Genomic DNA, 21,993 nt, shown 5'->3' with positions numbered 1-21,993 from the left:
ACTTGGTATTTACCCAAAGGAGTCAAAAACATATCCACACAAAAACCTGCATAGGGCTGTTTACAGCAGTTTATTCATAACTGCCAAAACTTGGAAGCAACTGAGATGTTCTTTAGAGGTGAATGAATAAATAAACTGGTATATACAAACAATGGAATATTATTCAGCACTAAAAAGAAATGAGCTATCAAGCCATGAAAAGACAGAGGAATCTTAAATGCATATTACTAAGCGCAAGAAACCAATATGAAAAGGCTATGTGTACTGCATGATTTCAACTACATGATTTTCTGGAAAATGGAAAACTATGCAGACCATAAAAAGATCAGTGGTTGCCAGAGGTGAGGATGGGAAAGAGATGAATAGGCAGAGCACAGATTTCTAGGAAGTGAAAATATTCTGTATGATATAATAAGTATAATATGTACTTACACATTCATCCAGGTCCATAGAACGTACACCACCAAAACTGAGCCCTAAGGAAATCTATGGACTCTGGGTGATCATGATGTGTAGGTTCGTCCTTGGTTCAAAAAAAAAAAAAAGTGCCATTCTGGTGAGTGATGTTGATAATAAGGGAGGTTACGCATGTGTGGGGGAAAAGGGTATAATGAGAAATCTCTTTATCTCCTTCTCAAGTTGTGCTGTAAACCTAAAACTGCTCTATAAAAATTAAATCTTATGAAGAAAAAAAAAAGACTATTGTACTGTTGACACTCAATTCCCAGCACTGGAAAAGATTTGCTGAAAATATAATATTAATTTTTTAAATATTAATTTGAAGAATTTATGAAAACTGATTAGGGGAGAAAAGCACTTGAAAGTATCAAAAGACAAAAGAGTAAACAGAATCTGTTATCAAGCATATGGGGACAAGTTCTGAAGACAAAATATAAAGCAACAAGAAAGTTCTAAGATAATATATTGATAAATGGGCAGAGAAATAAGAACTTTCACTTGGGTCACTGTATCTCTTTTGGAAAACAATCTTGCAATATGTAGAAAGTACTTAAATGTTCATACTCTTAGAACCAATAATTCCATTTCTGAATTTAATACTAAGAAAATAGTTCTAAACAGTGAAATCTGACTATCAATTCGTGTTTTGTTCACAAGGTATTAGGTAAATTCTTTTCCCCTATTTCAAGCCTTTGAAGTCCCTCGCCTCAGGGTCTTTTGTGCTATTTTAGAACCAGCAATTAGAAGACAATCCCCTCAACTGGCTTCTGCTTGAGAAAGCCCAGGTCCAAAGAGAGTAACCAGACAGAGAGGGGATGAAAGGAATGAGGAGTGTGAGGAGGTAGAAACCGGAGGGAAAGAAGGGGATCAGAGGATTGACCCAGACCAAGATCAATACCTGTACCCCCACTGGGAGGTGAGCAGGTAATGCAGGGACAATGATGGTAAGAACTCTGTTTTAGAAAATTCTAGAGAAGATCCTACTACCTAATAGTCTCTGTAACTTGGCCTTGAAAAGAACCTTGCAGGCTTAACATAAACCAGCATGTCAAGGACAAGCAGTGTAGGCAGAAGACTAGAAAACCCTTTCCTGATAAAGTTCTAGACGATATGAAGCTATCCAAGGACTGGGGGAAGGAGGAGGTGTACAGCTAAATAACAACCAACTAAATTAGGTGGAGACACAACACAGATTAATTTCAGTAAAATAGGAATATGATATTTCACAGGTACAAGCTGTAGAATAAGACTCATGCCTACTGTATTTATAATCAAAAATATAATACCTAATAACCCGGGGGGGTAAATTATGGTGCTACCACACAAGAAACTATCATACAGCTGTTAGAAATATTTATACTAATCCTTACGTTACAACGAATTACAAAATTATTATAGTGTAAAATTAGTGGGCCAAACATTCTGATTTTCTCTTACTGAGAATTAAAAAGAAATAATACATACTCAAGTAGGAATTCAAGTGTTGTACATCCTAATTTAAGATCAAAATGTCAGTTCTGAAACCAGTGTCACAACTGCATGTGCAGTAGTACTAAGTATCAAAAACAATTTTAACAGTGCACAAACAACACTTTTTTTTTTAATCTAAATAGTATGATCACATAATATGATTCCAGCAGAGCATAAGTTCCATGAAGACAGGGTTTTTCCTCTATTTGCCAACTAAGTACCTGGCACATAGAAGTTCAATAAATATCTGTTGAATAAATATAAAACCCATCTTGAAGTGTTGGGAGAAACAAAAGGGAAATATTCCAAAATGATGTATCAGCATTGTCTTTTAGTGATGGAACTTTAGCACTGTTGTTTTGGTTTCTATTTTTCCCTGTCCTCTAAGATGTCTCTGAGTATACATAACTTCTATAACAGAAAAAAACAATTAGGAAGCAGTCCACTTTAAATGCATTAAGAATTTCCTATATTTTCAAAACATCTCTGTAGAGCTCCACAGTAGCTCTAGAGTAGACTTAGCTGAAAATTTAAATAAAGGAAACAGATTTAAGTTATCTGGAGTGGGTAGGAAGTAGAAAAAGCACACTAAGGCTTTTTTCCCCCTGTAGTTTAGTCAAAATACAAAACTAAACTTCCCCAAAGAACTTTCAATGTGCTGTTATTAGAGCCCCTGATACTCAACTTTTACAAACTTCTCAACCATAGTAACTGTTCTACAAGCAAACTGTTAATTTAAAATATTCTGACCATGCCCAAAATCATGAGAGGCAGTGAATGAACTCTCTGCTAATCTCTCAACGAAGGCTTAAAGTGAAAAAACTAATCAGCTTTGCAATACATCAACCATGACTTTTAAATTTCTGTTCAGAGAGATCAAATGCATTAATGATCAGTTTCCAAGATTTAGCTGAAACTAAATGTTGGTATTTGTGAACCAAACATTCTAATTCACTTTCCTTATTGAGAATTAAAAAGAAATAATACATACTCAAGTAGGAATTCAAGTGTTGTACATCCTAACTTAAGATCAAAATGTCAGTTCTGAAACTGATGTCATAACTGCATGTGCAGTAGTACTAAGTATCAAAAACAATCATGATAACAGTGCACAAATACTTATTTTTTATCTAAATACGTAGTAGTTTATCTAAAATTTCAAATTTTTAACCCAAGAAATGCCTTTTTCTATGAGATACATCAGTCAAATTATGCACCTTAACAGCATAATCACAGCTACGTTAACACACACACACCAGTTATTACTATAAACAGTATTTGTTGGTTTTGATCTAAAAACCTCAAATTTTTAAATGGGAAAATGTTTTTGCAGTGTATGATTTGTTATAAAAACTATAAAAAAAATAAATGAAGCGTATAATTCAGAAAACTGAGTCAAAATCAAATTAGGATATAGCTCTAAAAAATGACTATCAAAAAGTCCTTATATAAAAGGAAAATAGGTTTCTGCGGTCATTAAATTACCATATGGACTTTGAAAAGCATTGTATTGGCATCTCAAATATTTTACAACTTTATTGAAGCACTTAGCTACCTTTTCACTAATCTTTTCATCCTTATTTATTGCATAGGAACAGCTAGTCAAAAAAATTGACTCTTTTGGAAAAACAATGCAAATAAGTTGTTGAACTACAAATGTCTCTTTTTATAAGTAAAAGATACCAAAAATCAATGTAACCTATTTCTTGATATCATTAAAACAAGAATATGGTCACTAAATTATTCAACAAGTTTAAGGAGCAACAGTAGCTAATAATGATCAAAGAAAATAAAGCAGCAAGTTTACACATTCGATATATATCTGAATATGAATTAGCAGTTTATTTGAAACAGACAAAAACATTTACACCAAGTACTTTAAGATATTTGCTGAAAAACTGACTTCTAACATTCTCTTGGCAACAACTAAAGTATTCAAAGAATAAGGCCATAAGAAATACTTCTGATACAGACATGCTGGAAAGTAACAAAAGACAAGATAAAATTTTAAAGAATTGGATGCCAATTTTCATAATAACCAGGTATTAAAAGCACCACAAACCAAAAAGAAAAGACTTTAAAAACCCAAATATCTATGTTCAGCAACAGCAGAAGAATTATGGTTTGCAAAGGGTGCTAATGAAAGAAACCACAGAAAGGAAGGTGCTAAGATATTTTTCAAAAGGAAGTAGTAAACTTAATTTACTGCAGTATCAGCTCTTTTACAATATTCTATTTTAACAGAACAGTCTAGGTCAGTGGTGGCCAACAGAAATATAACGTGAACTACACATGAAGTTTTCAGGTAGCCACGTTTAAAAAAGTAGAAAGAAACAGATGTAATATTAAATAATACATTTATTTACCCAATCATTTTAACATGTAATCAATTTCAAACTGGAATATTTTAACTTTAAAAAAAATACCAAGTCTTCAAAATCCAATTTTTTTTTTTTAATACACAGCAATGTCTTACTTAATTTGGATGCTAAATTTTCATCAGAAAAAACTTAGGAAGCACTGATTATGAATTAATTTTGACACTACAATTCATAGAAGTTATCTATATTTATAGGAAATGAAATTGAATTGTGGGTGAGGGAAAAACTCTCCTGGATTACCTGCAATTACACAGCAAATTCACGGCAGTTCAAATCACCTGTTTTCCTGTAAGGCTTAAAAAAAAAAAAAAAAAAAACCTGTATCATATCTCCAAAAGCAGCAGCAGAGAGAATGTAAAAGGACAGAAAGTAAATTAATTTTAAAAGACTATTGCTGCCAAAAAAGATGTTAGAGGAAGAAGGGATGATAGCTCCGCTGCAGTGAGAAGGGTGCCTGTGGGACATCAGCGCAGAGGAGTTAATCTACTCTCAACACGCTGACACCAACTGCATGGTGTTTTTCACACCACCAACAAATTTCTCAGCTCTCTGGTCACCAACTGGGTGTCCTACTGATTCAATACATTTCTGACACAAACTACCTGGAGTTAAGCATGGCCTCTGCAGATTAGGGGTTCTGTCCTACACCACCACCTCCACTTCAGATGCTAGCTACAAGCACCAGGTCGCCACCTATACCTCTGACCAACAAGCAATATACCTGGGGTTTCCATGACCCCCTCCACAGGTTCGACAACTTGCTGGAGTGGCTCAAAGAACAGCCAAATGGAAGAGATGCATAGGGCAAGGTATAGGAGGTGGGCCACACAGCTTCCACGCCTCTCCTCTCTGGTATACCACCCTCTAGAACCTTGATGTGTTCAGGAACCCAGAAGCTCTCTAAACTCTGTTGATTAGGGGGTTTTATGGAGGTTTTACTGCATATGCATGACTGGCCATTAGTGAGTAGCTCAATCTCCAGCTCCTCTTCCCCTCCTCCCCCAGAAGTGGGGGTGGGAGTAAGAGCTGAAAGCTCCAACCCACTAATCCTGGCAGGGTCTTTCTGGTGACCAGCCCCTATCCTGAAGCAATCTAAGGGCCAGTCGGTCAAGAGTCACCTCATTAGAACAAAAGATACTCCTATCCCTCTGGAACTTCCAAGGCATTTAGGAGCTCTGGCAGGAATCAGGGTAAAGACCACATTATGTATTTCTAGATTATGCCAATTCACACATACATTTAGGATAATGAGAAGCAAGTTTGTCACTCTCAGAGAAGTGGAGTGTACATATATGGAAAAGGGGAAAGCTAGAATGAACTCTTTGTAGGATTAGAATTAGAGATATCAATGTGAACTCATGGCTTTCAACAGACAGACAGACATAGATGTATACACACACACAGAGGCAAAAACACACGCATACACATAAATATTTCCTAACTTCACTAGAAGAGTCTGGAAACAGTGATGTCCCAGGAGCCTTGTGCACACCTGACCCTCAGATCTCATTTCCTGAATTCTGTCCTACCATAAAAGGAACCAGGGTCCTTGGAGAAATGGCTTGTCCATTGCTGGGATGGGGAGAGAAGATGAACCTGGAATATTCCGTATAAAAAGTGAGATTATTAGAAAAAAAAAATAAGATCATGTTAATTAAAAGGACACAAGAAGCAGCTTCTGGCCAGATCTGGGACAACTGTTATGTTTGAAAGTATTTCACAGTAAAAAAGTTTTTTAAAAAATATTACTATACCTGTCGATCACGGAAAGAGGGAAAAAATTATACTGTGTAACATTTAGTTAAGTACTGGTTGTTAAAGAAGTCATCTTTAGTCACCGAAGAGGGCAAGGATGACAGATGTTTAAAATATTAAAATAATAAGGTATTCATACCAAGTGAATATTCAGTAAGATCTATGAAAGCCTAGATGAGTGGTATTTATGGGAAGTATGGCAGTTTCACTTCTGTCCTTATAAGAGGAATGGAAAACACTCAAGGTTCTCAGCACAGAAATCAAAGCTGTGCTTTAGCCATAAGACGCTCACCAGCAAAATATCGCTATCCCTCCCCTCTCCACTTATGTCCAAGAAAAAAAAAAAAACAAAAACCTGTAGAGACATAAAAATCTACTGGTACAAATGCAACACAGCCAATTTGTCCACCAAAAGTAAAATCTAAACTAGCAGCTCTATGTAGTAGAGTGCTTGATTAGGCAGAACCAATATTTAAACTGAGAGACTACTACTTAAAAATTGCTGGTGGTTTTCTTTGTCCAGGCAAAAAAGAGCAATATACATTGAAGTCATCATCTTTTTTTCTGGAAAACCACTTGAGTGGACCTTCTCAGTTTGTGATTGAAACAAATTCTCTTGAACAAGAAGCAGACTCTATTTTTGACTTGATAAAAGGTATCCCTACCAATAATATTAAATAGTCCTGAAATAAGATAGTGTAAAAGTATAGAAAAAAAGGCCAGAAACTGTTTTGGTAAGCAATTAAGACTCCAAGGCCACCTCTTTTAAGTTTACTATTGTTAGAAATTCTCTGATTGACTTAAACGGCCCTGAATGAGGTCCACTGGCAGCTAAGTTTCCCCCATCTTGAACAAACACAATAACACAACTTACCTTGAAATAAAGGAGAATGAAAATCCAAACCTATGCCTGGGAATGAAAGAGGAAGGGGCAATTTGCACAGTGTGTAGCTGAAGCCGAAAACCCTTAGAGATCCAGTTGCTCTAACTACAACAGTAATCTTTTATAAATCTGTCATATTTTGAGGTGACATCTTGTGTGCTCCAACTATGGTTACCCCTGGTGTAACAGTATAGGATTGTCTGACTTCAAAGAACCATTTTAGCCTAAAGAATATTCAGGAATCCAGGCCTACGGGATGATATGCTTATTATTCTGTGCTGGTGGGTAGGTATATATAGGCAAATACCACCAACGCACTTTAAGAGTATTACCAAACTTAATACAAAGTCTTGCTACTTGGAGAAGAAAACTTTACTTACCTGGAAATCTTACTTTTGATGAGGTAACATCTTATTCCCATAACAATGTTGAATAAATTAAATATCCCAGAAGATTTCAAAACATAATTATGTAATTTATATAAGATTTCTATTTGGAGTTCATAAACAAGAAAGCCAAACGCTTCTCAATAGTATATACAATATGTCAAATTAAATAGTGAAGAGAAGAAAAAAAGAGGTAAGAAGATTAAAAAAAAAAAAAAACTCCGGGGGAAAAAAGTTAATTCATACCATCAGTATCAAGAACTAAAGCTAACAAACTATAACCTCAACCCGCAAAGTAAATAAAAGTAAGTCCTATGGAAATTATACAATAGCAATTAACATGCTGATCTAGTCATTGTAGATCCAATATCATCAGGTCTGCTTTCCTGGTGAGTAAAAAAGCAGCATTGATACCGAACAATTTCAGAAATTTAAGTCCAATTAATTATTACTAACAATGTAAAACTTGAAAATGAACAATCTGTATACAAAAAAGTCATCTAAAGACCACTGACCAAAATTTGTCACTATTAGGTGGAAATCTGATACACAAAGACCACTAGAAATAATACTCCTTTCTCCTTAAAGACTTAAGTCTAAACAGAACGTTCTAGGGACTTCCCTGGCAGTCCAGGGGTTAAGACTTTGCACTTCCACTGCAGGGGATGTGGATTTGATCCCTGGTCAGGGAACTAGGATCCTGCATGCCACACGGCCAAATAAATAAATAAATAAATAAAACTAATAAAAAAATAGATAAGCAGAACGTTCTATATTATAATCAATGTAAATAACATCTAAAAAACCTTGGACACACCAAGAAGTTAATAAAACAAACATGCCATCTTCCTCCTTATAGCACTTATATATGTACACTGACTAAAAGGCCATTGAAGTGGAGAGTTATTGCATGAACTGAAAGTATAAAAGGTACAAGCTGCTCGATGACAAATCATAACCGCTAAATAGAGCAAAAGGACTTAGAATTTCACTAGAACTCAAACTTCTTCCCGGTTTAACTGAAGTATTTTGCAGTGGAAAAAACAAGGACTCATATATGCCATGTGATCTTCAACATGTTATTAAACCTGAGTTAGTTTCCTCAAATATAAAATTAAGAAAATATCTGCTTTGTACTGCTGTTGACAATTACAAAAGATATGCTATGGGCATCGTACCGTGCCTGTCACAAAAAACGTAGGTAAGTATTATTAATACTTTTAATTAATTATTATTAATACTTTTTCAGATTAATTAGCAAGGAACACTCTTCAAAATGACAAGGGCTGAAGAAAGTCTATGCAGTTATTTAGGCTTTTTGCTCTACCAAAGTCCATTTTGACCACATCCTAGAAATAGTATAATTAACCATCTTTCTCATAATGGAGTTTCATTTGAAAACTGTTCCTCAAGTGACACACAAAGATGATCATTTCAGAGATGCTCCACTAATAAAGTATGTATCACCAGACTAATATGCAAATGTAACATTAATGCCTGAGACTACAGGAGAGAAAAAACTGTTTAAGAATCAGCACATCACTCCCAACAATTGAGTACTCTGGAAGCTAGCTGAAAAATGGCACATGAAATATGAAAACTATTTGGATTGAATTTAACCATCCATAAAGAATAACCAAAACTAAAACAGTAACTGGCTTAGAATAGACTCTTACAATACATACTAAGGCAGAGAAAGCAGACAAAATATATTTCAAAGCTTCAACTTTTAAAGACCTTTCCTTGCTCATCTATCTATCCATGTCATCCCTGATCATGCCTTCTACTTACCCAATCTTTCTTGCCCCATATTTGTTCAAACTTGTCTAAAGAAATGGCCTACTCCAGAAATAGAGACACAGATGTAGAGAACAAACATATGGATACCAAGTGGGGAAAGCAGGGAGGGTTGGGGGGGATGAATTGGGAGATTGGGATTGCCATATATACATTACTAATAATAGAAAAAAACTATGAAATTGTACACTTTAAATATATGCAGTTTATTGTATGTCAAAAAGAAAAGAAATGGCCTACTCTTTTTGTCTCTGCTTCTTAACCTCCCTCAGCTACTCTTTAAATCCATCTTGAATTTTCCACTCTTCTGAAACTGTAAGATCACCAAATATCTGGAGCAAATGTGACATAATGTTAATTTTTGTTAATTCTGCATGTATACGTGAGTCTGTGATAACATCCTTTGTATATCTTTTCCAAAAAAGGAAATGCTATTTTATTATTAATGGAGAGGATACATTTTTGAAATGTATAATACTTCAGTTATAAAAGCACCATACTATATATTCTTTGTGGTGTGCATTATATCTCAATAAAGTTTTTTTTTTTTAAAGCACAACTTAACTCACAATCTAGATACAGCACGTTACAACAGAACTTTCTGCCATGATGGAAATGTACTATATGTGCCATCCAATATGGTAGCCACACATGACTTGACCACTTGAAATGTGGCAAGACTGAAGGATTAAGTTTTAAATTTTTATTTCGTTTTAATTAATTTAAATTTAAATAGCCACATAAGGCTTTATGAATAGAGAACTTTATTGGACAGTGATCAGCCCAGAAATCTAAGATATTATCAGAGACTTAAACCTGCTTATGTGCTCCTCCCTTATGCAATCTCCCCTCTCACTTAGGTAATCTTGAATGTTGTTGTTAATGACTTAATAGTCAAATGCAATAAACAATTTCAACAGCCTAAACTAATCTCTACACTTTTTTTCTACTCCTTCTAACATCCATTCTCCACAATTACGACTATGCAAACTGGACTTCTCTGCTATACTCCCTCCTGGAAACTTTATTCCCTTGATATTACCATTCTCCTCGTGTTCTATTTAGTCTAACCCCTGGGCTCTTTTTCCCTTTGCCCACCCATCAATTACTCCTATCTTGCCTTAGGCCCATTATTCTCCCCTGTCTCTTCCTCTATTTCTCTCTTCATATATATCCTCTCCTTAGATGATTCCATTTACTTCCATTATTTCATCTAGGACTAACACAGACAGCCTCTATTTCTACCTCAGACCCATTCTTTGAGCTTCAAGAATGTATCCAAAGGCCTGGCTGAACTTCCTGGAGGTTTCACAAGTATCTCAAACTCAACAAGCCAAACTGAATACACCTTCATACCCCTCTCCTCTCAAAAAAAAAAAACAAAACTGCTTTCTTATTCCCTTCCTCAGTTGACTACCATTATCTATCCCCACCCACTCTCTTACCCCTGCTTCATTTTTCCTCCAAACTCCACTTAATCACTAAACCCTGTATATTTTATCTACTAAATATTTAAAGATTCCACTCCTCTATTACTGTCCTAGTTCAGGCCCTAGAAATCCCATACTCATACACAAAACTAAACTCTACACATCCCTCGTACTCCTTAAATCCATTCTCCACAATTACTACTATGTAAATCTACCAATTAACTTCTCTGCTTAAAATTCTCTCCACAGCCTACAGCTGAGTATTTGTGTGGGTCAGGTGTGTGGACAGTTCAAAGAGCACGTAAATATGACAATGTCTAGGAACTCTTTAGCATGTTAAAGAGATGATATGTTGCATTTCCCTAATTTATTTTAATCCACAATGATCTACCAATCTTAGTAAAGAGAATATCCACAAAAAGATGAATACAGTCATCCCTCAATGTCCACCAGAGACTGGTTCCAGGGATGCTGGATACTTGAAATCATCTCTAGATTACTTATAATACCTAACACAATGTAAATGCTATGCAAATAGTTGTAAACATGATGTAAATGCTATGTACACAGTTGCTACAAGTGCAGCAAATTCAACTTTTGCTTTTTGGAACTTTCTGGCATTTCTTTTTCCTGAATATTTTCCATCTACAGTTGGTTGAATCCGTGGATGCAGAACCTGCAGATATGGAGGGCAACTGCACATCATGTTATGTAGCTCAAAACTATTAGCCAGTAAGATGATTCTATCATTATCTCAACTAATAGAGAAAACGTGCACATCAACAATGATTTGATTCACTAATTCATTTCATCTCTCACTGTTTGGTTTATATACTAGCGTTTGATTAACACAAGACCATTCACCAGGTACATAATGACCAAAAGACAGATTATCTGTCTCTGAAAAACTGAACCCTGGGTGCACAAAAGGCATCTACAGAAACAGTGATTTTTCTTAACTAACTTGAATATGACAACTATACCAAGTAGATTTCCAAACATTTTCTTACATTATTCTTAAAATCTTAAATTTCTTAAGATTTCTTAAACTGCAGGGAAAACTGTATTTGCCTGTGATGACAAACAGCTTATCTGATGATTCTTTTCTAAAGATCATTAAGCACAATAATTTAGCACAACACATGTAATATGTCTATCTTGCAATGCCAAGAGTCAAGTCACAGCATCAAAAACTAAATTTTTTTATGAAAGCCCACCTGAAAAATCTAAATTAATACAAATTAAGGTGGAGATACTATACAATCAATTAAGCCAACCATAAAATCAAGCAAATACTAAAGTTTCTCCTCTCCTGCAGAACATATCAATAACCAATCTTTTTAAAGCCACACACAAAATTAAACCTGCCACCTGTCAAATGCATAATGCTTTTCCAAATAAAAACACGCTTATGAAAAGCTTCTGGCAATTTCTCTTCAGTCTGAAAAGCTGCCCCCCTTCGTCTTAAGATTTAATAAAATCCCTAAAATGACAGAACAAAAAGCTCCTAAAATCCAACTTTAAGAAGTTTAAAATACGGGGGGAGTCAAGGAAGGGAGGGAATACGGGGATATGTGTATAAAAACAGATGATTGAACCTGGTATACCCCCCAAAAAATAAAAAATAAATAAAAAATAAAAAGTTTAAAATAATTTGTAACAAGTAATAACTTACAGGCTTTAAAATGGATTTTATAAAAAGCATCATCCTTTACATTTTTCAAAGTACCTCTACATAGTATTTCAGTTGCTCCTCAGTGAAGCAACTGAGGAGCAATCCTGTGAAGTCAGTAAGACATGTTACTAACAAATCAGTGTTACAGATTAAGTTCCTTACTCAGGGTCAGATAACTGGGTAAAACACAGAAGGCAAGTTTTCTGCCTTTGAGTTGGTTTCTGTTATACAGTGTGGTATTATACCAGAGTGAATCTCCAAATACAAGATTAGAAAATCTGCTGCAGACCAATGAAAGGCAAGGAATATGGATGAAACAACCCTGAGATCTACAACTATTTCTAACTTAACAACAGAAAAATTTAGTATTTATCAAAGTCTATTGAGCATCTATAAATACTTATTATCTTCAAAGAGCTCAAAGACTAGTGGAGAAAACAAAGAATATAAATGATTTTTATTCAATGTGAAAAAAACTATAAGAATGATCCTAAGAGGAAAGATCTTAGCAGATTCTGGAAACTAGTACTTCAGAAAGGCTGCCACTTGGGAAAGTGACAGGTCATGAAATTAGAAAGTTAGGAAGAGGATACGTAAAGCTAAAGAATTTGAAAACAGTGATGACACCATGTTCAACTCCAACATTTCTTTGACAAGAATGGTAGCAACATTAAGTTCTGCTACATTTTTCAAACATAAATGTAAATAAATCAAAATTTTCATCAGTATCCTCAAAAAGATAGCCTAAAAAAGATGCTGCATCATCACAGTTAATATTTATGTGCCAGGCTCTGCCCTAAATATTTTTTACATATACTAATTCATTTAATCATCACAACAACTCTGTAAAATAGGTACTCATAACATTCCATTTTACAGATTAGAAACTAGCACTGAAGTTTACCCAAGGTTACACAATCATTAGCTGAGCCAGGATCTGAACTGAAAGAGTCAGGAATTTTAGTTCTTAATCACTGTGTTATACTGCAGAAAAATAGTGCCTTCTCCAAATCTAAATTCAGATCATGCTTAAGTCTCACCTATTCCTGCACGCTTGATTTTTTTTTTAAGCACAGGACCAAACAAAATGCAAGATGCTAACAATAAGTAAATATAAAGAATTGCTACAACAAAACCTAATAACTAATTATCGTGTATTTTTTCATGGTATATGAACATTTTCAGAAATTATAATTTCAACATAACCACTCTTGCTGCTTTTACAGCTTTATCTAAAAAATTTAGAAGTTACCAGAAAACACAAATACCAGGTTTAGGATGATTTCTGAAAATGAGAGCCCAGTTTTAGATGAATATTTCCACAGGGATTAACTAGGATGATGTTCAAATGACCAGGACCTTGCACTAGAATATGAATGTCGAGAAATGAACTCGGTCACCAGGCAACAACAGATTCCCAATTTGTTTTACACAAAAACAATCTCTCTTTCCAAGTTCTTACACTAGAAACAACTGTGATGCTGAAGGTCAGAAAAAAGGTAAATAAGAGAAAAGTAAAACATTTACGCCTGTAAGTAAGAACTAACTATATCATTAAAAGAAAAATCAACATAAATGTAATTCTTCTTCCTATACCACTAGGATTACTTCTTAAGGCAATAAATCTACATATATTTTAAATTAAATCTTACCTACCCAAAATTATCCTGTCTTTAATTCTATTCTGTTCTATTTAGAAAGGACAAAGGATTACTTCAAACAAGTCACCAATCATTCTTTAATGTGCATAGCGGCTACCCTTGAGTTACCTGAATTTTGCCCACAATCCAACAAATCAGTGACTCTGAGAATTTAAAAACAAAAAAACCCCAAGACTATTCCCTGAAATTTAGTTCCTGAGACTAAAAGCTCCTGCAGATTTCTAAAAAACAAGGACTGTGGCACAAACTCAAAAAGTAAAGGTAAGAAAAATCCTCAATATTCAAGTGGGAAGATACAGTTCAATGAATTATTTTAAGAACTATAGCAAAGAAGATATGTCTTCTTAATCACAGAACCACATTCAATTTCTGCAGCATTGATAAGCTTTTCATAAAACATTAATATCGTATACTCATGATGAGACATGAGCCTTAACTTGCTAAAAGCCAGAGAAAAGCAGACACTAATTTGGAGCTTAATCAAAATTTATCATCTGACCTCTCCTTTCAGGTAGATATGGAAACAATCTCATCAGTGTTATCAAGTGAACTCAGTATTTAGAAGCAGCATGGGGAGAAAAGTGCTTAAAGTAAAAAAATCATTCACGAATCTCCATGTATAATTATGTTTTCTTAAAGCAAACTATGCTGTGTTTCTTAAAGCAAACTATGCTGTGTTTCTTAAAGGAGAAAAACAAACAAAAACAACAACAACAAAACCCTCCCTAAAAAAGCAATGTAAATTCTGCAAACTCCAGCAATAACATTTTCTGACCAAGCCAACAGAGAAGTAAAATCAAGTCACATTGCCTGCCTAATAAAATCAGGTAAAGAAATATGCATCTTAAAAGACTCAGTTATCTCTTAAGATCCTGCGGTATCAAAATATTACATACGTATTATTCATTAAGAGTCAATATTTGTTTTAATAGGTAACTATGCATATTGTGACTACAAATAAGCTTGATGGAAACAAGTTTCACTTGTATACAACACTCACCCATTCTCCATCCCAAAAAGCCTATTTATTTCTCCATTTGAAGTGATAAAGTCAATACTCGCATCAGAAGTCTGGAATTTGCCATAGGTATGGGACTGGACTTCTCCAAAAATCTGACAGTAACTTCCATGCCAAAACCGAGCTGCTTCATTTGAGATTTATTAATTAACCATCTACTAGACTACAAATGTTTTAACATTTCTCAAATTATTAGATCCCAACCAGTTTAATTCTCATTCTTTATCAACCCGAGCATTAACCGGCTCTATGACTTCAGGTTCTTTATTTATCAAATAAGTAGGTGGGCAGAATAATCTAAGATTTCTTCCAGTTTTAATACACGAGATTTTTAACTCAACAACTGAACACAATATTCCTCCAGTCTTCCTGCAAAAGATATGTATAAGTATACATTTAGTGAAAAAAGCTTTCCTTTTTTCCCAATGACTTAGTAATCCCTTGGCTTGTCCTTTAATTTAGATCCAAAGACAAAAACTCAAACACTAATCTACTGAATAGGTTATTAGGCAAATGTTCCGGCAAAAAAATCATAAATACTGTCCAACTACTGCTATAAAGGATCCCTGGGCTAAGATAATGACATTTTAAAAACCAAAATGAAAAATTATAGAAGCAGGGTCAAATGACACATATGGAAGGTTCCAAACCAGGGTACCACTCAATGAACTAGGATTCATTTGGTTCTCCAGCCAAACCCTGAAGAGCGTAATATGGTGATATTATTACACATATAAGGATAGCAGATATTCTTTTGTTTAACCATGACCATGCCTAGATAGAGAACAAAAATCAAAAAAGTCACGAGTTCTAAGAAAAGCTGAGAGATTCAGACAAAATTCTTATTGTGACATGACACAAATTGAGGGGTTTTTTTCCCACTGTATCACTGGTTTCAGGATAATAAACTATCAGAAAATTCCAGATGACAAAGGAAAACACACACATTACATTCTGAGAAGTCTTAAAGTTAAATAACTGAAACTAACAAAATTAATCCATAAAGTGCTCAACATTTACTTGGGTCTAATCTTAAGAGAGTAAGGTAACTAATCAAGGAAAAAAAAAAAACCTGTTACAAAGCTCCTATTCAAATATGAAACTACAGAAGAATAAAATCCAGGATCAGTAGCAATAAGCACCCTACCTACAAAAAGGAAACAGGTGTCTGCCTGTAAACTAGAATTTTGCCTGTAAAGCAAAAGGAATCAGACCTAAATTTTTGAGTATGAATGACCAACAGGAATAAAGTTAGCTTGACAATTTTTTTTTAAAAAGGTCTGCCACCTTTCCAACTCTGAAACACTATAAAATTGAGTAGTTTTTATTTCACAGTGCCTTAGAAGTTGTATATCACTAACTATAAAACTTAAGAAATTGCATTCCTGAAAAACTTGTCAGTTTTTAAGTTTACTTCCCTTCACACTTGACATGGTCTTGGTCATTTGGAAGATGACACTCAAAGGGTTAAGTGTTAACATATTAATTCAGATACTTTCATACCCTAATTCAGCTTGGTCCATTTTCTTGGCAAAAAGAATATTGATACTGGCATTTTTCATGTATAATGTAGGTGGCTTTTTCATTCAGTTCAACTCTGCTTCTTCCAATACCCTACACATGTTCACTTTCCAGTGAGAACAACATTCAATCAAGCTGCTACAGGTCAACCAACAAGTAGCCCAAACCTAGCTATTTAAACCAAGAATATCCTTGTCAACCAGAATGACACACCATGAAAATCATTTCATTTACACCACGAAAATCTCCTCGAGAGGTTCAAAAGGAATTCTTGTGACTCCTTTGGACTCTTGGGAAAGCTTGGCTTAAAAACCTTTTACAAGATTAAAACAATCATAATGACATTACAACTCGCAAAGCACGTATACAATTTTACAAAAGCTCCTGTCCTACCCACAGTATAGTGAATGGGCTGAAAACATATTAGCTTTCATCAACAACGTCAGATCACTGCTAGCTATCATAAGGTTTAAGCATCATTAGGTGGAACAATATCAAACACTGTCACTTTTTAGTCCCAAATCATTTATCCAGGGAAGAAAACTTTTTTTACAGTTTATTAGATGCCTGTGCGTCCAACAACTAAGATATATCCAAAGAAAGTTGAGTCATGAACAAGGTCGTTCTTAATTTAAAAGGACAGCCTGATCTCAGGAATGGATACGCGCATCTAACACACCAGCAGCTCATCTAACACACCAGCAGCTCATCACTGAAGACCCCCTAATGAGCACAAGACAAGAAGACTGTACTTTCCTAACTCAAAAACTTCCCCACTAATTTCGTTTCCTGCCAGATACTAAAACAATGATAAGTAGACAACGCGTTTGTATCAGGATGACTTTCATCACTCCTTCCCTAGGAATAAATCTCTTTGGCCACCAGTACTAACTCCTGTCCTATCCAAACACCTAGGTGCATGCCCCAAATTCTAGTTTTCTTTCAAAAGTTGGCCTCCCCCCATTTGGGCCAAACAGATAAAGACATATAAAGGGTGAACTATGCAAGCTGGCCAAACCGAGCCAAATCGGGGTCCAAACCACCGTGAAATAAAGTAGGTAGGGTGTACCTGCAGTTCACACCAGGCGACCTCCACGGTGGTTTCGGTGTCCAGACCTTTGTAGACCGTCTTAAAGGAACCCCTGCCGATCTCGATGTCAAACTTGAGAAAGCGGCCATCATTGGACATTCCCACGGCCTTGGTCTCCAGCTCTTCGATGTCATCCTGCTGCTGGCTCCGCTCCTCCTGGGGTTCCTTGGCGCTGCCGCCGCCGCTGCCACTTCTCGACGACGGGGGCTCCTCTTTGCTCCCCGCGTGGCCGGGCTGGGCAACCGGGCGGTCTCTGCCGGCGCTGCCCGGGGCCGAGGCGGCGGCTGGGCCCGCGGCGACCGGCTCCCCGGGGGCGGCGGCTGGCGGCTGCTGCGCCACATGGGCGACAGCGGGGGTCAGGGTCTCCTCGCGCTGGGGCTCCGGGGGGCTCCGCTGCGGGGCCACCGCGGCGGCGCTGGGCTGGGGCAGCGAGAGGGCGAGGCCAGGCAGCTCCAACGCCGTGGCATTGGAGTCGCAGATGACGCTGCGGCGGAAGAAGCGGTGCTCCGTGGTGGTGGTCGCGGCCGCTCCCCGGCTGTCCTTGTCCATGGTGTGGCGGCGACGCCGGTACTCCTCCGTCCTGCCGGCTCCGGCGTCGGCCGCCGCGGCGCCCAGCTTCTCCCCCACCGAGGAGTCCGAGCTAGAGCCATTCTTGGGGGGAGGCGCCGGCGGCGAGAGGAAGAGGGAGCCCGGCGCGCTGCTCTGCTGGTCGGCGGCGCCGCCAGACATGGTGGGAGCGGGAGCGAGGCGGGCGGCTCGAATTCAAGGAAGAAGGGGGCCGGCCCGGAGCAGCGAGGCTGAGGGCCGACGGCCCCTCAATCGGCACTGACTCGGCGGCCTGAGCGGGAGGCGGGCCCGCGGGCCCGGCTGCGGCGGCCGCTGCGGCTCTCGAGGCACGCTGGTAGGGGGAGGCGGCGGGTCGGAGGCACGGGGGCTGGCGCCTCACCACCCGCACCCATCGTGCGGCGAGCGGCGGCCTGGCGGGCTGGAGCGGCGGGGGCGCGCGGTCATGGGGGCGGCGCGGCAGCCCGCACCGAGTCCAGGTGGAGGCGGCCCGGCTGCCCGCCGCCGCGGCCCGGGGCGGGCTGGGCCCTGGGGCGACGGTGCGCACGGACCCCCGAGCAGCAGCGGCTCGGCGCGGAGGCGGGGGAGGCCGCGCTGGGGCTCACGGCCAGACGGGCGGCCGCTCCTCCTCCCTCCCTGCTGGACGGCCTCACAGGCCGCCCATTGCCCGACGCGAGCGGCCGACGCGCGACGCGGAGGAGCGGCCCCCGGCCCCGGGCCTCGCCGCCCGCCCCGGGCCGGGCGGACCCCGTCCTCTCCGGGCCGGGGCCGGGGGCTGACGGAGGGAGGCCCGGTGGGAGAGGGCCCGCGCCCGCTGCTCCTCTGGGCCGAGGAGGGCCGGGAGAAGAGGGGCAGTCACCCGGTCGCCCGCCTTCTGTCACGGAGAAGGGTTCAGACAAGGGTAAGCAGAAGAGCCGCGTCCGCCGGCGAAACTCCGCGCTAAATGGCGCCGAGAGTCTGAAGCCTCCACACAGCCCGCTCGGGCCCCGCCCCCTGCCGCCCGGGGCGCCCCACCCCCACCCCGCTCGCGGGGTCTCGCGCAGGCGCGCCTGCCCCGAGGCCCCCTGGGACTTGTAGTTGACACCTTGAGGAATAAAAGGGACGCAGGAGGAAAGCGCCTGCGAATCCCGTGATGCCCTGCGGTGGCTTAGCCTGACGCCCGTCGGGAGCTGTAGTTCCCTCTGAAACCGCCCCTTCTGGAAGGCGGATGGGAGCGTCATCCTCGGTCGTTGAGCCCCATCCTTCAGTGGGCGCCAGCTAGGAAAATCTTGACTTCGGCATTAATTGTGGAAGGAGGGAAGGGAGAAGAAGAGGAGAGGGAGGCGAGACGAGGGGAGAAACTCCCACCATGCTGTGCTGAGGCCAGAGCGAGTTCTTGGGGTTGCCATGGATGGAAAATGAGCTGCTGTTCCTGTTTAACGAGGAGAGGCGGTGGTGCCGCGACCGGGGCGTGGGCGGAGAGCCAGGGGAGCTGGACCCTTTCCCTGGGGAGACAGATTTTGTGCATAACGTTAATTGGATGGGCGGGGGAACGTCCCTTCCATGGCACTTAAGGCCGCATCCTCGGTTCCAGCCCAGGACAGATACTCTGGCCCTCAGAGACGGGCCGCCCCACTGCAGTCAAGGGTCACGGCGAACTCCGCCCGGAAAAAGCGCACGGCGCGCGCGGGAGGGGGTGGATTCAAGAAGAGATGAGGTCTACGTATCTTTGTGGCTTTTACCACAAACTTGAGAGAGCTGAGTTGACTTGGGTGAAACTTAATGTCCGCCTGTCTTTGCCTGGTACTTAGTAAAACAGCATCCCTCTTCCTCTAGAGGTGCGTGAATGTACCCGGGTGATTGGACACCACGGCACTGGACGTGCGGCTTTCTCGAAAGCATCCTTGGGCTGCCTGGACCCCTTGCTCCTCGCAGCCATTCGGGATGGTGCAGGTGATGAGCACCAGGGGGCACCCGACGGAGGAGGAAGCCAGACCCAGATGGCGGTTGAGAGGCTAAGCCCAACTGTAGGAACGGGAAGCGCTGAAACGTGCGCAACCGCACCGAGCGCACACGCTCCGCTCCGGCCCCCGCCTCCGCCCCCGTCCCCCGCCTCCGCCCCCGTCCCCGCCGGGGATCCGCTCCGGAGCGCAAGGCCTGTGCGGCCGCACTGCCAGGACACCGGTTGGAAGCAGCCGGACGAAGATTCATGAGTGCTTAGTTTCCTAGCAAATGCCCAAACTGGCTGCATGAGCTCCACTTAGAGAAGTGCTCTACGATTCATAGCAATTCATCTGATACGTAGTTACACTCTTTTCGATTTTTTATTTATCAAAAGGTACCTTTTGAGGTATGCAAAAAATCGATGGTGGTTAAGTTTCATGAAGCTAGCAGATTATGAACATTTTAAAAGGCGAGTTCGGTAGAGGCCACTAGAGTATTTAATATTTTAATATTAGAGTTCCATTGTTTTAAAGAATATCCCGTTCACTCGTTTACTATGGTAATGGCAAATATTATAGTATATGTATTAAGTGGTTTGTCTCCAACGGTTAACTTAGTGCAAAGCAAGGGGAGAAATGACTTTAAAGTACATTTGTATGGTACTTCTTGAGGCAGCTTCTTAGAACTTAAAGAATTGTTGCTTTACTAGGAAAAATAGTCTACTTTAAAACATGAGAACTAATTCTAAATTTGATGAGTTAGAGGGAGATCAGTAAATCACAATGTTCGTGTTTTGGCACCATAAAAAATGAGGATATTTCTGTGTGAATGGTCATTAAAAGCCTTTATTACTACCTGGTCCTGCTTACTAAGCCATGAACCTTTGGCTACACTGCATTGGACACAAGTCCCATGACAACCACCATGCCCTATCGACATGTTATTTCAGCCGGGAACAACTAAATTCATTGTAAATAATTTAATTATCTGTTGACTTAAAACCAGGCTTGTCTGTGTGAGGGCTTTTCCTACTTGTGTAATGTTAGCTTCACTAGGAAAACAGGCACAGTGTTAGATTTAAAGATTAAACTGTTTATGTGAATAGTTTACTACGGAACACTTACTTGTTCAGCTCCCTTTTTTGACACTTACCAACTTTCAATTAACCTGGTATTTTCTGTTACTCATTACTATTATATCCCTAATGGTTCTTTTCCTTTCTCTGTCACTTCAGTTATCAAGTAAAGAATTGACTTCTCTAACCCATATAAAACATCAAGAGGTAGCAGAAGGAACCCAGCTCACAATGGATGCACTAAGCTCAGAGATTTGACTTTCTGGAGGGTAGGTCCATAAGAATACAAGTATTTTCTCCACCATGTTCTTAATTCACTGTAGTCCTTGTTCATTTTCTCACGTTGATTCATGTTCCTTTCTAGTTCCCATCCATTCATATTTTATGTTTACATGGTCCCTGCCATTGCTAACTGGCCAGTAATGAAAGCCGGAGACACCTTTGATTCAGACAGTGGCTGAACACACAAAATCTGTTTTATTTTGTATATGGCATAATTCATAGGGTAGCATCTTGAAGTGTAGAGAGAAAAAAAAACCATCTTAAGAGAATTTCTTTTTTTGTCTCTTTTCCCTCATTTCTCATGCTCCTTTGTCTTGCCTACGATAATTCTTATTTTACCTCCTTGTCACTTGCAACTCAGGGAAGAAGGGAGAATCAGGCAGTTAAACAATGAAGAATAGATTTTTAAACCTTTTTTTATTCTAAATGGATTAAAGGGGACATGGGACTTGCCCTATATCAAAGCATATTGGAAAACCATAAGATGAAATCTGTATGGTATTGATATAAGCATAAATAATGGAGAGAATACAGAAACGTGTATTGAGAGTTCCATGTGTGTATGAGAGTCCCATAAATGAGGAAGATGGCATTTCAAGTCAGTGGAGAAAGGTGAATAAACT

The 21,993-nt window shown here is 39.4% G+C and overlaps 1 protein-coding gene across 9 annotated transcripts in view; it reads right to left on the bottom strand.

Moving 5' to 3' along the window:
* WNK1 (WNK lysine deficient protein kinase 1) overlaps nucleotides 1–19,043 on the bottom strand; it is a 144,421-nt gene extending 125,378 nt beyond the window's left edge. For 5 of the 9 annotated variants that reach the window (XM_057701773.1, XM_057701777.1, XM_057701776.1 and 2 more), the window contains exon 1: nucleotides 17,506–19,041. In XM_057701773.1, the coding sequence (XP_057557756.1) occupies nucleotides 17,506–18,255 (750 nt within the window). In that variant the 5' untranslated portion in view covers nucleotides 18,256–19,041. Of the gene's footprint in view, nucleotides 1–17,505 lie in introns of all 9 variants that reach the window. The other 4 variants (XM_057701778.1, XM_057701779.1, XM_057701780.1 and 1 more) reach the window with 2 other exon arrangements.
* Nucleotides 19,044–21,993: the final 2,950 nt, after the last annotated feature.

This window comes from Hippopotamus amphibius, chromosome 12, assembly GCF_030028045.1.
Source record: "Hippopotamus amphibius kiboko isolate mHipAmp2 chromosome 12, mHipAmp2.hap2, whole genome shotgun sequence".
Taxonomy (NCBI): Eukaryota; Metazoa; Chordata; class Mammalia; order Artiodactyla; family Hippopotamidae; genus Hippopotamus; species Hippopotamus amphibius.
Note: the sequence above shows the minus strand (reverse complement) of the source record. Positions and strands in the feature narration are given on the sequence as shown.